The sequence below is a fragment of the Mugil cephalus genome, chromosome 8 (genome assembly GCF_022458985.1).
Source record: "Mugil cephalus isolate CIBA_MC_2020 chromosome 8, CIBA_Mcephalus_1.1, whole genome shotgun sequence".
Taxonomy (NCBI): Eukaryota; Metazoa; Chordata; class Actinopteri; order Mugiliformes; family Mugilidae; genus Mugil; species Mugil cephalus.
The window spans coordinates 2,890,566-2,909,558 of record NC_061777.1 but is presented as its reverse complement, the minus strand read 5'-3'; the positions used below and the strand labels follow the sequence as shown (position 1 = coordinate 2,909,558).

The 18,993-nt window shown below is 43.3% G+C and overlaps 1 protein-coding gene across 1 annotated transcript in view; it reads left to right on the top strand.

The window, feature by feature from the left end:
* Window positions 1–16,182, top strand: part of rtn4r (reticulon 4 receptor) — a 40,634-nt gene extending 24,452 nt beyond the window's left edge. The window contains exon 2 of the mRNA XM_047592308.1: window positions 14,093–16,182. Coding sequence (XP_047448264.1) covers window positions 14,093–15,477 — 1,385 coding nt within the window. The 3' untranslated portion in view covers window positions 15,478–16,182. The remainder of the gene's footprint in view (window positions 1–14,092) is intronic.
* The last annotated feature ends 2,811 nt before the right edge of the window (window positions 16,183–18,993 follow it).

Sequence of the window (18,993 nt, the reverse complement as noted above, 5' to 3'; positions counted from 1 at the left end):
ATCGCTGTCAATACTTTGACTTCTTGAAGGTTCTGGGTTTGAATCCATCGGACGACCTTTGGGGTCTTTCTGTGAGCAGTTTGCATGTTCTCCCTGTGTCTACATGGGTTCCCTCAGGTACTCCGGCTTCCTCCCACCCTCCAGACATGCTGGCCAGGCTGATTGGTGTGAGTGTGAATGGTTGTCTGTCTGTCTGTCTGTGTTAGCCCTGAGATGGACATTTGAAGAAGCTTAACTGTCTTGTAATCGTACGAGCCTTGAACCTTCAGTTGCCGCTGCTGCTGCTTTGTAACAGTAACAGGGACAGAATGTCTTTAGGTGATTTCCTCTCGTTTCTCCCAACACTTGCTATGAATCAATATTCACATGCTTGTTGAGTGGTAGCTCCTGAGACTGAGACTCTTGTGCGGATGGGAAGGATGCTTTCTCGTGCTCGAATAATACACTCAGCGTTTCCCTCTCGTTTAACATTCAAAACACAACAGCTCACCGAAAGCAGCAGTCTGCTGGTTAGTGCTTGAACTCACACGTCGAGGGTGTTTTGTTGCATTGTGCTGAGCATTAAGTCTTAATCAGCGGGGTATGGATGGACCAAGAGCACCATTAAAAGCTCTGTAATGCATTTATATTATTCAGACATATCAGGCCCATTAGCACAAGCGCTGGAAATGGCATTCGTATAACCAGCCACCAAGAGCTCACGAGCTGGAGCTCCAGGGAGAAAGGAACAGCTGAAAGATGCAGTTTAAAAATACCAGATTGTTTTTCTCCAGGGCTGAAATGACTCATTACCCGGGCAGCAAAGCGGGAAGTCTTGTCAGTTGGGTCGTCCCACAGTACGGTGACACGCAAATTACGCCAGCTCATCATTTACAATACCACAGTAATGTTCGGCAATGATGCGCACACATATTTGTTCATGACTTGGCGTAAACACACACACATGGATTGCAGACGGTGGGAGGTTTTTTGTTTTCTGGGAGTCTCAGGTGGCGGCCACATGCTGGGCTGTTTATCCCATCTCCTAATCGAGCGACTTGTTCAGAAGTGAGGGATGCTGGGAGATAGCCTCACCAACCCATCACTCAGACGCTGAAGCCAGCGCCGCCGTGAGACTGCCCCTCCTGGATCTTCACTCCAGCCTTATCTGATAGCCACCGCTGCTGTGAGCTGTTCTCAATCTCTTCTCCCTCTCTCTCTCTATCTGGCTGCATCCCAGTCAGGTTTAAGGGTGACGCCAAAAAGGGTTAGAGGGCATATTGGGAGCCAGGCTGCCGTGACACTCGGCCTCGGATCACGCCTCACCTGGGAGATAAAGTGCAGGAATGATGACTTCTCTGCATGATCTGAGCTTTGGGCCAGCACTCGACCTTTCCGGTAAAAAAAAAAGAAAAAGGTGACTGATCCGTGGAGGCCTCTGATGTAAAGAGCTGCCCTTATCAGGTCAACGGGGAGGGAGGAGGCAGAGCAGGAGGTGGTTGACAGTTCTGATGGGAAGAAATTTAACTGATTCTTGGCTAATGTCTCTCCAGCCCCCCCCCCCACCTCCTCCTTCTAAATCCTTTTCTGTTTTCTATCCTTTCTTCCCTTTATACTCCTTATCATAGCTCCTCTGCAGAAAAATCCATTTTCCTGCTGCAGACCGCTTTGTCTGCGCAGGGTGCGGTGGTGCTTAGGCGGCTGGTAAATAATGCACAAGTCTTTCTCCTTTCATTCTTCCGAAGGAGGGAGCGCTCACTTTAAGACACTCTCTCTGAAGTGAGCTTATTAAACCGAGCGGGCTGCAGTCATTTATTTCCATTTTCGGGGGGTCAAGGTGAGGAAAAAGGAAGAATGTCCATTTAAAATAAATAAATAAATGCAACACAGTATCTATCTCCACCCTCATCCGCCGGCTCTGAAGGAGTGGGAGAGAGACCGAAGTCACTAAGTGCCTTTGCTGTGGTGCACTGCAGATTTCCTACAGTGGTGTTCCTGTACCTGCTCTTTGGTAATAAGAAATGAAGGCTTGTGACTTCTCGTAGAGTGTTTTATATTGTTAGTTGTAGCATTTATTTAAAAAAGTTTTAAGAAATTCATGTTTGCAAAGCTTCGTCGCTCCCAAGCAGAGTTGTACCCTCGACATTAAACCATCAAACTGCATATAATATAAGCATTATTATACTATTTTTTTACAGTGTCTGCGCCACCTTTAAATGAAGATGTTTGCATTCTTCACCTCTTATTCTGATCCATTTCTTTAACTCCGCTTAACCTCCATTTACAGACAAGATGCCACAATCGCTGCCATTCCGCCGGAGAATGGAAACCCTGTGCTGTGCTTGAAAGTCGTTCTCTGTGAGTCGACAGATGCTGGCCAAATTCAGTTTCAAAGCTCCTGTTCACTCATGCTCGGGGTTTAAGTGGAAGGTCTAGGATAGAGAATGAATCAGATGCCTGCGGAGGCTGGGGAAGATATGAGATCCTATACGGCGCTAATGTCAAAAAATCCACCTACATGTGCTCACAAAGAGTATGGCAGCCCCCGCAAATATTTACCGGATTTTCAATAGTTTTCATTGCGCAACACGCTCCCAGTGCATCCCTCTGACAACACTCTTTTAGAAATGGGGATCTGTAAAATATTCAATGCGATAGGAGCGAAACAGCACCGAGAACGGTGCTCCTGTTACAGGGCAGAGCGGCAGAAGTAGGCCTCGTGATATCGGCCCTAATACATTTGCTTGCAGGAACTGACTCAAAAGATGAAAGGAAGGAAGAGGTTTGTCTTTTTCAGGTCAACATGCCTCCAGGGCCGCCTGCACATCCAAAATAGATGGATCTACAAGAAAGCTGGGCAGAATTAGTTGACGCTTGCACAATATCCACCAAATGTATTTATTCTTTTCATATTCTGCTAGTCTGAGGACATCTTTCTTCCTCTGGCCTTTTCTTTTTTTTGTTTTTTTTAGATTTTTGTGGGCATGTCTCTGTATTCCTTCCACTGTGTGTCTGATGACTCATTCAGTGAAGCTAAAACTGAATTAAACAGCCGTCGTTTGAAATAAAGGAGGCCTAATGGCTTCCTTATAAGGGACACCTATATGTCTCTTAGGGAGTTGACACATGTGAAATGTAGTAATGGAGCTGCTGTAGATATAAATTGAGAGATTAATCCTGCTGATATTCTAATGTGATGGAATGGACCATGTAAATACCAGCGTTGCACCACCTGTCCGTCTCATCCCTGTTGTCTCATTCATCTTCCTCCTCTTGAGCTCTCATTGATTTCTCTTTCTTAGGTGGTAGTCCAGTCACTCACTGTCTGTCACCGACACGTCATTAAATTTGTCCCGGTCCTTAGAAAAAGCACAGGCCGTACATGTTCCCTCGTCCTGGCCTTCTAAAGGAGTCCTCGCCCGGATGCCGTGGCGTAGCTAAACTGTGTGGCTAGCATCACAGATAGCAGCTGGATTAGCGCCGCTCTGTGTGACACGTCTGCCTGCCTTTATACTGCAGTTTGCAACAGCATATGAAGGGGCAGAATAATGACAAATAATAATATAAAATAAACAATATACAAGCATTGGCATATATACAAAAAGTGGAAGAAATGGACAGATGAAAAAATACCTGAGGGAAGATTATGCACCTCATTCAAGCAGCGTCTTTCAGAACACAGTGTTATAAGAAATGGGTAAAATAATATTAATAAATAAAAAAAATCCGGACACTTCTACACTTAGATCAGACATGTAAGCGTTCAGCATCCCGAACCCACAACACAATGTTACGTAAATGTTTGCAACAAGAATAAGAATAGTTTAGGTCCATTAAAACCTACCACATAAGTGCACACCTACTAAAGGTTTGCTTTAAATAAGAAGTACATTGACCTGGCTTTCAAATTCTCTAGATCCCAAAGTGATCAGTGGGATGATCCATAAAGGGCCCTCCTCTCAATCTATAGGACCTAAAGGCCTCCCAGAAGACCCATGTCCATTCTCTGATGAGTCACAACTGTTTTGGAGGCACAAGGGAGACCTACACTGGTCATAATGTTATGCCTGATCTGTATAGATCCTAACTGATGCTTTTTTTTGTTTTTGTTTTTTCCCCCTTTTCCACCCGGATGTTTAAAGCCTTGCTAAACTTCTTGGTTTGTGCACATTCAACAGAGACATTAGGTATCATTTGTGTGTCTGTGAGTCCGGTTATTGTGCTTCCCTTTATCTCTGCTTTGCTCTGCACAATCTCCTGATGAAGAAAGAAGCCGGTCTCCTTAACTGATCGATGCTCTGTAGCGTTCCCCGGGCTGCCTGCAGTGGCTGAAAACAATGCTGATGAGTGCGGTGACACTGAACAAAAACCCTTGATTTTCACACTGTAAAACCAGAACAAGTGGAATCTGAGGAGGAGAGAAAAATGCTGCAGTGCCCTGTAGAGCCGAGGGACCTGTGTAGTCACCAATAACTGGCTGACTTGTGTACCGAATATTTTAATTAAAAAAAAAACATGCATGCACAGTTTTTGATTGTGCAGGTAACAGATGCACCACATGAATCTTTTTATTATTTTTAAATTTTCTTTTGTTTTAATACATTCATACAGGTATATAGTATTCGTTGCATCCAGTTGAGTGAGTGATGAGTTCACTGACGAGTTTGAAGCCGGTTCAAGCGTGCCCCTCCCTCGGCTCGCCTCGTCTCAGTCAGTCAGAAGTGATTGCAGATGACATATTTGCAGCCAGTCTGCATAGTCAGCTGGCCAAACCGACAGAGTGCAATACTGCAAAACCGGAGAAGACCGAGGAAGGTTAGATGACACATTATGGCACTAAAAAGGGTGTCAATAATGGTTTGCCTTGTGAAAGTCTCCTTGGGCTCATTTCCACCCCTTCTCATCCTCAGGCACAGAAAAAAATACTTGTGCCATTCATTGCATTTCCATGAGAATGAGAAATCGGTGAAAACGGCACATCTGTGCGGCACATCCACCTGTGCATAACGTCGGAGTGAGTAATGCGTGTGCTTGATACCGTTTCTATCCTGGGTGCAAGGGCTTCCCAAGGTGATATTGAGTGGCCAATTCAAGAACAATGCAGAAAATAGGTTCGCAAATTAGAAATGCTTGTTGGTCTCCCCCTGCAGCTAATCATTCCTCCGCAGAAATTCTCCCAAACAACTAAATGGATTACTCAGTGAATGACTTTGGTTTAGTGTTGACTGGTCAAAGATTAAGTGCTCGTTTGATCCTTTTCTTTTTTTTTTAACTCAACACAAACACAACACTTCATCTGCGAGCTGGTTTGTCTACGACAAGCACAACGAGTGCCAGTCTAAGAGGGCTGCTGCCAAACACAGGAATTTTGTCGTAATGAAGCTGTCAGAAAGATTTGGAGTGGATAATGTTTGCAGCCACTTTACTTCCAGGCCTGGAAACGAGATTATACTACTCTTAGAGAGCTCGACACTGCGCCCGGAGCAAAGTCAGGCTGCAATAACATTAAAACTAGCATCAAACTGTTTAAGCGCTTATTACATTATGCTCGGACCACCTCGCCGTGTTTTCTCATCGGCGCGTCCACAAATATCCGGGGCCGCCTGTGGGGGCCAACGCTGTTCTCTCAGTCTCCGGTTGACACTTAACACGAAGAGGAGTTAACATTATCCGAAAGCTTTCATCCAATGTTTACCGTCGCTGTTATCCTTTTCAAATAACAAAGCGGTTATTCATTAGGCTTCAGCTGCTTCCATGCCACCGCCACGTATTCACGGTGAGGCCTCGCTGTTCTCGCTGGCTTCAAATTCAATTGACATGAGAGCTCCGGAGCGGCATGAAATCCATGACTCAGACTTTTTTTAGAGATGTAACGACCTCATGCAGAATATGATACAACCCACTTGACGCACACACTCGGATCAACATCGTTTGATTCCAGAGACGCAAATTTATGTTGACAATAAACTCATATTTCAGTCTATAGCGTCACAGCCTGAGTGTAGACATGTATATTGGAGGGAAAACAGGCCTCAGGAAAAGTCCACGCCTCTGACTCTGACTCTGAAGGTCACATTCATCTCTTATTCTACTACCGCTTATCCCCACAAGGGTCAGGGGGGGACGCTGGAGCATATCCCAGCTGTTATTGGTCCAGAGGCGGCGTCCACCCTGGACAGGTCTCTAGTCTGTCTCAGGGCTAACACACACACACACACACACACACACACACACACACACACACACACACACACACACACACACACACACACACACACACACACAGATAAAAAAGCATTCACACTCACACCTACAGGCAAATTAGAATCAACAATGAACCTAACGAGTACATGCAAACCAAGTGCTGTGAGGCATCAGTGCTTCCAAGGAAACATGAATCCTTTATATGTTAGAAACTTTTGTCATCAAAGTGACAAAACTAAAGAAAAAGAAAGGAAAATAGAAAGTATTAACCATAAATAAATATATAACTGTCATTAATTAATGATTTTAGGAAAAAGGATGGGATTTTTTTTTTACTTCCGTCCACGCCTCATTCATTGACATTACTGTCCATTCATATGCAGGTAACTGGGTTATCGAAAGCTTTTTTGTGGAAATAATTCCAGCTTCCTCATATGTGGACATTATGTCATAGGTTTGTTGCAGCTTCTTCTTCTGCTTCATTTAGACCTGCTGTCCTCATAAGGAGACACTTTTGTCTGACGTGTACTGGTAGTCATGGGTCAGTACACTTGTTTATTTATTCTTATTAACTTTTCTAGTTTAAAATGACATGCAGATTTAACAAATTCACAAGTACTCATTTGAGGACATCGGGACTTCATTGTTTCCAATTCTGTTTTTGCATTAAAATAAACAGTTTTATATTTTGGTGCACATTTGTGATGTAAATTGTAATATACAGTGAAATGATCGCTGTATCCTTCCAGTTCAAAGATGATTTATATTTTTCAGATCCTACTAATCTCAAATACCTAAATATCTCAATCTTATCTTAAAGGAATTAAAATGCATTCCAAACAAATGCTTGGGTCTCAGGAGGTTAAAAGTACCTCTCACAGGCCAGAACTACTGATGCAGGAAATGGCACAACTTCCCAAATTGTAAACTGACATATATATTCTGTATGACATGCTCTGTTTCCATTTAAAAAAAAGAGAAAGAAACTAAAGAAAACACAAGGATGCCTCTGAAAATGTCATTAACACCTGTGCACCTCTGTCTGCCTGAGAGCGTAGCAGCTCTGAGACACACAGGGCATGTATTGTGGCAGCTACCCTCATTTATTTCCTTCCCAGCCACGTGTAGATAAGATAAAGTCCCGTACGCCGTGTTAAGCAGAAATGCTCGGCTGCACCACTGGCAGCCGAGCGCCGCACCTAAAGTAGGGCATTCCACATTTACGGCCTTCTGTAGCTCAGGGTGTGCATCTGGACCCCTCCTTGCACTCACGCTCGGGAGAAGCCGGCATTATTTTCAGCTTACGCTACTTGCATTATGCATTGTACATGGTTTCGCATGTGAAAATGGCCCCATGTCTGTGACATGTGGAGGCGGGAGCGTGAAGCTGGATTTGAGCCACTCCGCTAAAAAAACCTCACAACTCCTTCTCCGAAACGTTTTCCCAGTGAGCTGTAGCAGCGCTCCGGACCACTTGGTTTGCTGCCAACTACACAATAGAGTTGTGAGGAATATGCCATTTTTGTCCCCCTATCCAGTGGCACCATGCCACCGCACTACAATTAATCCACTTTAGTGGCCTTTAAGCCTACCTAACTCTATTTCAGCTAACATTAACGCATCTTGGAAGAAAAATCACTGCAATTTTAGGAGCTAAACAGATTGATTGTTGTGGTAGGGCTGCCCTATACGCACTCCATCATTTATAGTGCATGGGACACTAAACCGACTGCGTATTCACGAGCACAATACAGCATGAAATAAAACAAAAAAACACACAAGGAACCTGTCTTATGCCTCCGGGGCTTTGTCTAGTCCCACATTAGGCTGTATTTTTAGATCATTTAATCACCAGTCATGATCAAACCGTGTGTTCGCTTCGTGAGGTGTTTGTACGTCTGTTTGAAAACCAGGTGTGAAACATTCAGTCACGGAGGTGAGGGCGCAGGTGTGATCGCGTCCCAAAATCACACTCATTAAGCTGGTGAGGCCAAGTGTGTAAAATACAGACAGCTGTTTTTGTTTTGTTTTTTTGCTGTTCAAAGCAAAATATACAATACCTGGCGTCCGGAGGTTGAAGTGGAAATCTAAAATGACACACAATAAACGTACCACAGAGGCCAATTTGTGAATCTTTAGGATACCAGCGTCGAATGGTGTCCCGCTGAGCAGCGGTTTGATCTCGGGGAGGACAAAGCAACATCAATGGCAATTTTGAGGGCGTTTGACGGAGACAACCGTTCACATCCTCCTCTCCTAATCCTCGCCAGTCGAGCGGGGATTCGATCCGACAGCCCTCTGATTGCAGGCTCATTCTCTCCCTGTCAGTACATCGCCGCCTCACACCCTATTGTTATTGCCGCCACTTCTCGGAAGCGTGACACGACCACCTTTCTGCCTGCCGCAGTTATGCACAGCAGGACGTCTCCGTCGCATCCACGTCGCTATTGATTATATTCCTCGTCGCAGGTTTACATGTATGAACACGTACGGACATGCATGTAAATCTGTGCAGGAATCTTTGCAGACCCCTTAGTTCTGCTCCATGCCTCTGCTCCGCCTGCCGACCTCCGCTTCCCTCAGTTATTCATGAACCATCTGCTGCCGCAACTCCTGTGTCAGATGTGTGTCAAACAGGACCTCATCTGTCCTCCCCCGCTCGTCTTCTAATTGTGTCCTCGTCTGCACGCCGAAGCCAGCGCCGATGCCCCTGCACCGCTCCACTCTTAGCCGAGGGACCCCGGTTCAACTCTCCGCTCCTTCATGTCTTGAATAACCTGTTTGATCTGATGTGTGCATCTTTATTTAAGATCTTAACATCTGGTTCATGAATATTGCACGGACAACAGCAAATCTGTCTTTGTCCGTTTGTCAGCGTATCTGTTCCGTGTGTGCATGTGCAACCTTTCTTCTGGGGAACAAAACTCATTGAGAAGCGGAGAGGGAGTCGCATTTTTCAATTAGAAAAAAAACAAAAAAACAACAACACAAAATCAGTTTATCATTCAGGACAAAAGTAAATGTCAGTCTTCATTTTACTCCAAGGTTAACTATTGAAATGCTCCAAAACGACATCAAGTAAGTTTTGTTGGAGAAAAATGTTGCACGACTTTAAAGTGAGATTGATTGCTGTGAAAACCAAGGGAGAGACGAAGAAGAAAGGATGAACTTTTGATAACTACACTCTCAATAACAGGGTAAATGCAGCACAAAAAGGTCAATGTGGCCTTCTGATTACAACCTTTCCCACATGAATATCGCCTGCCAACCAATCCCTCTGCGATTCAGTGTGTCCGATTCTTCTCTGTAATAAAACTTTTCACAGGCTTATGAAGGGAAAAGAGGTTCAAAGCAAACTTAAATGAAATATCCTCCTGGTCAACCATGACGGTGTGGCTCCAGGCCACGCTGTAATACCTTATCCAAAAAAACCTTGTGTGAGTGAAAGAAGTACAAATTTTGGAATATATAAAAAAGTTTAAGGGTGAATTACTTTGCTTTTTACATGAAACATATGCCAAGTTTGCCCATGTTTGTTAAAAAGTGTTTCATTGTGTCAGTTTCTATACATCAGATGAAGTCTCGTATAGCTAAGAAAGTAGTGTAGAAACCTTAGGGTCATACCCCATCATCGTATAACTGATCCAGCCCTTTGGTTTGTTCAAACCTTGATGCAAGTACTTGTATTCTTGGTGAATGTGATTGAGGAACTCTTTTAAAAGATAGGATATCAGTAAAAAGGCAGCCACTGATGGTAAACTGAACACAATAAGAAATATTGCTATATAATTTGTAGTCTAAGAAGATTTAAAAAGTGGACCTCTCTAAAAATCAGAAAGTCATAACCTCGTCTTAGTTGTGAAATTGAAACTTTATGTGTTCACTACTTTGTGTTTGTGACTTTGCGAGTCTTTGATGCAGCAAGTTATTGCCCCTTTATCGCTCTCAGCCCTAAAAGTCTTTTATGGCTGCACTGGCCGCGCTAAAACTGGCCTTTGTGCAACTGTCCTGTCCCTGTACGCCTCTCTCAGATATATTCATTTCAGCCAGATATGAAAGCAATTTATGTATGCATGGATGCATTCACACAAGATGCATGACCTTACAGGGAGGAATCATGACTATATTAAACGCAGGCTGGCCTCTGAGCAACACAATAATGTATAATTTCTGAAGGAGGCCAGGAGGTCCCTCTAGAGAACCACTGTGATTCATCTCTGACAGAGACATCACTTCCACTCTGGGCCAAGGGGATAAGACTGTCATGTTAGCTGTCCCTACCCAATCCCCAGCCCTTCAAAGTAAAGCCACCGTGATGAATTGGAGGCCCGCTAAATGTGCTGTCCCAGCGTGCCCTCTGTGTTCTCGGGCACGAGAAAGCATCTAAATGCGTGTTGTATTTTTCACCATAAGACAAAAAGAGTGCACGGATGACAGGGGCATGTGCAAATAAAAGAGGGATCTAGGAAATTGATTCACCAATGCTAAAGTAAAATAACTTCTCTGCATCAGCCCGTACCACTCCCGCGAACATATTTCGGTTTTTGCAAGTAAATGTAGCGTCCTTGAGTGTCCTCCTGCACCTCCGGTACCAGTGTTTTTGAGCAGAAGCTGCTCTTTTCTAACATGACACGTATTGATGTAATGCCTTTTTCCCTTCTGACTTTTACATTTTCCATTCCTCTCGCCTACTTGTGGTTCCCAGAGTTTCAAAAAGTAGGATGGGAGGTAGAGCCTTCAGCTATGAGGCTGTTCTCCTGTGGAACCAGCTCCCAGTTTGGGTTCAGGAGGCAGATGCCCTCTCTAGGTTTCAGACTTTCCTTTTTGATCAAGCTCATAGTTAGAGCTGGACTGAACCATCCCTTAGTTATGCTGCTACAGGCCTATGCTGCTGAACACATGTACTCTCTTTTTCTTTTCTCTGGCACTGAGCTTCTGTCTTCTAATTTCTTATATAATTTATAAAATTTCCTCTCTCTCACTAGTCATGCAATTATGTGGTACTACTGCACAGCATGTTAACCACTGTCCCACTCCCCTTCTAGGCAGATGGTTTTCTGCTCAAGGTTTCTTCCTGTTAAAAGGGGTTTTTCTTGCCACCATTGCCTTCATGCCCACTCTGGGGGTTTCAGACTGGATTTTGTAAAGTATCTTGAGACAGTATGTGTTGTTATTGACGCTAAATAAATAAAATATAATTAAATTAATGTTTTAACTTCTTATGTTTGTAAAAGCAGCACAGAAGCAGTACAGATTTTAATAGAAGATTACATCCTGCACGAGCGGTTGAAATGAAATTATAATAATGGCAAACACGTTGTATTAAATGGGTCATAAACAGTATGCGACAGCCTCAGGTGTGTTACATCTTTTCATTTCTTGAATGCAGACGCCTGTGACTGCATATGCCATGCCTATTTAATCCCTACAGTTCATGCACAGTATTGTAAACTGTGCTATAGCGCCTCAAAAAACTGGACGGGTCAAAAAAAAGTTGTATCTTCCTTTCCAAGATATTTTGAAGAACTATATTAGGCCACTGCTGTCCTAAACAGGAAGCTCTCACGTGGAAATTTTATTACGACAGTTTAATTAGTGGCTGTGTCGCCTGCTGGTCATCCGGAATGTGTTGTATTTTGCCAGGCTCCTGTCGCTGGTACAAGGGCTTGTCTAGGAGGAGAGGCAGGAGGTGAAATCATGTTCTTTACTCAAAGCTAAAGGGACAAGCAGTGTCACTCAGGAGAAGACAAAGAAGCTTGTCTGCTCTTTAACGGAGTGAAGATTGCCATTGTGCAACACTGTAGCTCTCAGGAAGGAGGATGCTGGCAGAGTCTGAAGGCAGCAAAGCAGCGCTCTGAGCCATGTTTTGACACAGGAGATAGGGGAAGATTAAGTGTTGAAACCAAAGCTGGCAGAAGATGATAAGGAATGGATTTTTTTTTCCCTCCATAACCTTGTGGTATTTTGTTTGTGTCAACAACTCATCAGCAACTATCAGGATAAACTGTGGAGCTTTAGTTTCTTTTTTTTCTTTTTTTTTGAGAGTGTAATCTTTGCAACGGCTTAGATTTGAAGAGGAGACAACAAAACAGTGATAAAAATTGAGAGGGGAAGGACGAGCATTGTTGACCGATCAATAGTGTGAACATGACTCTTACATCGGCATCAACCGAGCTGCACATGTCTCCGGAGGGAAAGGTGAGACGTCTGTGACGTTAAGCCGAGATTTGATTATGAAAGTGTGAAATAATGTGAGTGCGCTGTGGCTGCCAGATGTGGATGACAATGCAATTAGTGTGATGCAGATGTAAAGATGGTGTTGGCAAGAAACACTGCCTTGTAGTTGATGACATTGTGGGTCTTATGCTGTCATTCACCAGATGCTAACAAAGACAAGACGTATTATGCCGAGAGCCGAGGAAACCAGGCTTTGACACCAAATGCGTGGGTGGAAATAGCCTGTTAATGAATAGACAGCAGAGGGGGGGAATATGAAGACGGCAGAGGAGATACAAGAAGTGTGCGGGGCGATAAAGTATTGCTATTGTTAGGCAGTGCTGAAGGAAAAGTGCTGCGATGCAGAAAGAGTGGAAAGTCTTGACAGCTTTCCGGTGGCAGTCTGACGGCTGAGCAGGGAGATTGGAAGGAAAGTGCAGCAGAGGGCTGCTGTCAGGCCACACCAGAGCTCCGTTTAACAAGGTCCAGAGATGAGCTGCACCACAACACATTGCAGGGGAATGAGAAGAGGGAGAGTGGGGAAGGAGGGAGGGCTGAGCAAGGCTCATGCATTTTTCCAGAGCCTCGCTACCTGTCATGCCTGCAAGCCTGGGACTCCTAACATGTGCATAGGCGCAGAGATTGGAAATCCTCAGCGAGGGCAGGAGCTGAGGAGGATTCAGAGATTTGCTGGTGTAGCCGCCATCATACGAGGAAACTAGATGGGCTCGTGACACCTTGACACCTTCATCTCTACATGAAGGACGCATGAGCCCCAGTAGATACGCTTTATTTTTACCTTAGCTGTACCTACAACTGTTAAATGTCAGATGAGGTTGTTCACATAATGGCAATCCAGCCCATTTCAATTATCTTGGTAGTGTGCAGCGGCTCATATGAACTCTGGCAGAGGACAAGCAGAAATAATTAATGCCAGCAAAAGCGGAATATGCCTTACTTTAAACATGGATGCCTTCAGGGCAAACACATACACTTACACACAAGGATCTTTACATGCCTCGCTCTGAGTGCTACCACACCTCTTTCATATCTCATCTTCAGACTGCAGTCATGACTGTAAAGTCTAGTAAGACCTCTGTGGCCCTCATTCCTCCTTGGCCCCAGGCATCAATCACTTAGGTTGGCATGAAAACTTATCTCCCACTGTCAGGCTAAATGTCAACCCCAGGAATGTTGAAAACACCATTAGTTATGTCCACCCTATTAGAGCAAAGCAGGCTAATTCCATATAAAAGCCACCCACCCGATTTTAACTGAGCCTGCCGCAAGTTCTTAACGTCATCAGAGGAGGGGGGGGACACAACTGTTATAAAGAGGATTAACCATTCTGTAGTAATGTGCCGAACATGATGCTTCATGCAATAGATAGGTCTGTATTTTTGTGTGTTTTGTATTTTGCTGCCCTGCATCAACAAGTCCAAATTATATATTGCACACAGTGGTGTCTTCACTTTTTTCCTCCAAGCATAACAAGCAAAACAAGAAACAACACATTGATTTTTTTCCCCCTCACAGTTTCTGATGCATAATATCAGGCTTGCATTTGCAGTCCAAATGTACACTTCTGTCTCAAGGTTTATTCCTATTTCATCCTGACCCAGATCGCGCTTCTCAAACAGTACTGACGTATATAGTTTATTAATCCTCCGATGTCTTTTCTTTCTCTTCACAGGGGCGCGACTCCTTTTTCTGGTGATGTGGCTGAACCTTGTGCCTCAAACTGACAGCTGCCCTGCCAAGTGTGTGTGCTACAGTGAGCCCAGGCCCACTGTGGCCTGCCAACAACAAGGACTGTTTTCCATCCCTACTGAGATCCCTGTGCGGAGCCAACGGATATTCCTCCAGAACAACAAGCTGACAGTGGTGAGATCCACCAGCTTCAGCTCTTGCCACAACCTCACGGTTCTCTGGCTCTACTCCAACAACATCAGCTACATCGAAGCTGGAGCCTTCTACGGCCTAGAGAAACTGGAGGAACTGGACATTGGAGACAACAGCAATCTCCGAACCATCAGCCCAACAGCCTTCCGGGGCTTAACTAAGCTGCACACCCTCCATCTGCACAGGTGTGGCCTGTCGGAACTCCCTGTTGGAGTTTTCAGAGGAATGTTCTCTCTACAGTACCTTTACCTGCAGGACAATAACATTTTAACCCTCCATGATGACACTTTTCTGGACCTTGCCAACCTCACCTATCTCTACCTACACAATAACAAGATCAAGATAGTAACAGACAACATGTTTCGAGGCTTAGTCAATCTGGACCGGCTGCTGTTGCACCAAAATCGGGTTATCTATGTCCAGCCCAGGGCTTTTAACGATCTTGGTAAACTTAAATCCTTGTTCTTGTTCTTCAACAATCTCACTGTCTTGACAGGGGAGACCATGGACCCACTCGTTTCTCTCCAGTATCTGCGTTTGAATGGAAACCAGTGGATCTGTGACTGCCGTGCAAGGACCTTATGGGATTGGTTCAAACGTTTCAAAGGTTCCAGCTCTGAGCTGGAGTGCCACATTCCTGAGTTCCTGGCAGGGAAGGACCTGAAACGGCTCAAAAGTGAAGACTTGGAGGGATGTGTGGAAACACCTCAAATCCAGACAAGTCTCTTCAGCGCCAAGGCCCAATCAGGGAAATTCCCTTCCACTGAGAGCCCTTTGGGGGACGCCATCCCCAGGTGTTGCCTTGGAGATAATGACAAGTCCTCCATCCTCTCTGGAAAGAGTCGCCAGATCACTAACAACGCCCCCAAGGACAAGGAGAACATGTCCAAAACTAAGTTTAACGAGCCGGAAAGAACAAAAAATGAGACCCAGAACAAGCAAAACGATGGACCACTGGGAACCTTGTCCAACACCCTGGACAAGTCTTTGGAAAACCTAAGCCCTGACCTTCTAGACAATATTGAATCATCTACAGCGTCAAGCAAAAATAAAAAAAAGAAGTGCTCCAAAAAGCCCAAATCAGACACCCACTGCATCAAAGGCGGGGGTTCTGCTCTGCAAGTGCTGCCCTTTCTCTTCATTCCCATGACCTGGATATCTCTAGCCATGTCCTAGGACTCCTGATCCCTCTTCAAACACAGGACTCAAGAATGTTGATGCTCATGACAATGATACAGAAGATGCAGTGACATCTACAACAGGCAGTGACTGAAAAGCGAGGAGTCACGTTGACCATGATGTTGCAGAGGGCAAACAATAATGACGACGACAGAGTACATTTAACAAAATGGATGCCTTTACAGAACACTACAGATCTAATGTAAATAACGAACTGGTGCCCAGAATTGTTTGTTCTCTATGTACTCAACTGTACTGTGTCTAAGCTACACTTTGGAGACTCCTCCCTTTTCCTTCTCAAAAGCTTTTACTGCTTAGACAGACCACCGAACGAGACGAAAAAAAAAAGAAAAAGGAAAGACACAAACAAAAAACAAAACAAACAAAAACTGGGAACCAGAGACAGAACGCACACAAAGAATGTTTGGTCTGTTTAATGAAGATAAACTATCTCCCCTCATTATTTATTCAAAGTCATGCATTTGTTGGGTAATGTTTTGGTTTTTTTATGTTTATAAAATGTTTTACCTCCCCCTGATTTTTAGTTCTATTTTCATGACAGAAAGGATATATGGGCAGCATCGACCAAAAGAATGCTGTCGGTTTGTTCATGGAGATTGCAATGGAACCATAGATATGCATTTTATTTTACTTGTGTACAAGTATGAATATATTATGAATAAAAGTTCTTATTTCGTAGAACCTGTGGATACTGTGTGGTATTTTTAATAAGAACAGAACTTTCTAGCTTGTGAAGATCTGGAGCCTTTTTCTGTTTTAAGGGTTAAAGGTTTAGAGGTAGTTTTAGACTCTCTTTGCACATAGTTTGAAATTAAAAATAAAAATAAATAAATAGGTTGAACAATGAAAAAAATAACTACCCCCTTGAACCATTAAGGTCAAAAATATCAACTCCCAAAAAACTGCTATGACAACTTAAGTGATTAATCTGTTTTTTCTTATTTTTTCCTGCATAAATCTCTAAAACCACTTCAGCATTTTACAAAACTACAAATGTATTTTGAGGATTTCAACCCTTTAAATGCAAGTTTGATTGCTTTAAGCCATGTTGTTTTCTGCAAAACATCATGAAAACATGCCCATAAAGCTAATGTTGGGTGGTTTTCTTTTTCAAATCAGTCTTGGATGTGACAAGATTATCTAAAATATTGATTTGGATGCATTATTAGTTTTTGTGAAGCATCAGATTTAAAACTTGTCCCATTGATTCCCATTATAACCACATTTCTAAATCTCACAGCCATGACACAATTTAATCATTCATTCTCCAATATTATGGTTTCATTATAGAGAAAAATGGTAAAAATTTATCATTTTAAGTGTTCCGCACTAAAGCCAGCCCTTTCCCCATTATAAGGCCTACGCATAAAATGTTTATTAGTTTTCGAAATTTGGAAGAACTTTCCCGTGGTTACTGTAAAATACAGTAGACTTTTTTTTTTGGCTTTTTTATAGACATTGAATTGGCTTAATCATAATAAAAAAATAATGCACATATAAATTACTAATTAATGAAAATTCAGATTTTTGCTGGTCTTACTGCAGGAAGATTACTAATTACTGGACGCTTTGCACTCACAAAGTTCTGTTCTGCTTCATTGCTGCAGTACTGTTTTAATGAGGTGCAGAAAAGCTAAACGAGAAGGGGTTTTATTCAAAAAAAAAAAAGAAACATGTCAGCAAAACGGCTCTAAATGAGAACCAAATGCATTTGAGTTTACAACGTGCACTTGAGGTTAGCAATAACAGCAGCTCATATTATGTCTCACTAACCATTGTGAGAGCCAAACAACACTCCTTCCCCCAAACAGATGGTGGGTCCACTGTGGCATGTTCATTGTTCTCAGGACTGTTGGGAGACTGATGGCTGACTGCTTTTGTCAAATCTGGCCTCATCCCAAACCCCGGGCGTCCAGATTTCGGTTGTTTTCTCCCCCGGCCTCTTAAGGATGTTGGCATTGTGGTGCATGACCACTCGCCAAAGAAAACCTGTAAGAGTTGGAGTGAAACAAAGAAAAGAATTTAAAACAAATAAACCTCCATTTGACTGTTAGACGATATGAACTTTTGATCAGCATAATTTTGTTTTGCTTTGTTAGTGAAATCTTATAGTGGTCAAAGAATAATTAATCTAAAAAGAAGTCTCAGTGGAATGAAATGATCAGGTCACTGTTTGATCTTCATTAGTTACAGCGTCTGTTCTTGGAACTTTTTCTCGAGGCTTGGAGAAAGATCAAATAAATCGATGATTATGCTCTAATTTGCAATTTAAAGCAAGGTCAACATCCAACATCAACATCCACCCATGCAGGATATTTACATGTCTGAAGTGAATGAAGTGCCTCAGGCAGCTTAATAAGATTCTGCATATGATTAAACCCACTTTTGTATATAGAAATCACCGTATATTGCATGGTTTGGGGTGAATTATTAAAAAGCGGATGAAAATGATGTAGAAATATTTGTGGCTCCTTACATCACAGCCTTGAGTTTAAGAGAGTAGGGAGCCCTCAGGGAATCATATTAGGAACTGCTTAGCTTTCTTGACATGGAAAACACATTATGGGATGATTTAAATATAAAATAGTTTAAGCTTTAAAAATGCCTCCTTGTCATACAGCTCTGCTGGGACATGGGACATAGTGGCTCCGTCCATGCTGGCACGCCCACGGGCAAAGCTAATGCAAAGATATATTCCGCACCAAATTAAGCCGACATCCTTTCTGCAGCTCTCAATTAATCTCGCGCAAAGTGAAAGGATTAGAAGGCAGGGTCTCCACAAATCCCTGCAGCTTGTCTTTGTTGTCGATTAACCCTGGAAAGTAAGAGGACTGGAGGGGACCTGAGAAGTTATTGATCTTGACTAGAAATCAACAGGGAAAATCAACAACGTCCTCCCAGCAGAGTCCTGCTTCGCCTTCGCTGATACACAAGGAGGGCATGCTGACAGGATACAAGTAATTCTGTATGACTCCACCTAACCTGTGCTGCATGTCTGCCAAGACAATGAAAAACAAAGTACTCTCATTATTACTCTCTGCAATAATGCAGACATATTTTTTTAATAAATGTTTGGTGCCAGGTCATTAGGTTTTTGTCATGGATGCCACTTGTTAGCTTGTCGGCTAGCGAACTAAATAACATGTGGGTGCTCTGATCACACTGTCCACCGATTTTTATCCTGGTCAGAATGGGCGTTCAGATAATGTATTTCTAAGCATTTCCTATTATTGCACAAGCAGTTTCTCAACAATGTGCAGAACATGAATGTAGGGCTTAAAAATATATGACATATTTAGGCTAGCATGCCTCACCCCTCAACATATTTGGAAAATCTATCTCCTGCACATGAGGCTTAAATGACGAAAGCTGGTGCCGTGTTTGTCTCCTCTCTGTGATTCAGCCATGATTCACCTACGATGGCGTATCACACGCTGACATGTGTATCCTTTAGTTTATTTTAAACAAATCACTGCCGCTCTTTGTCACTCA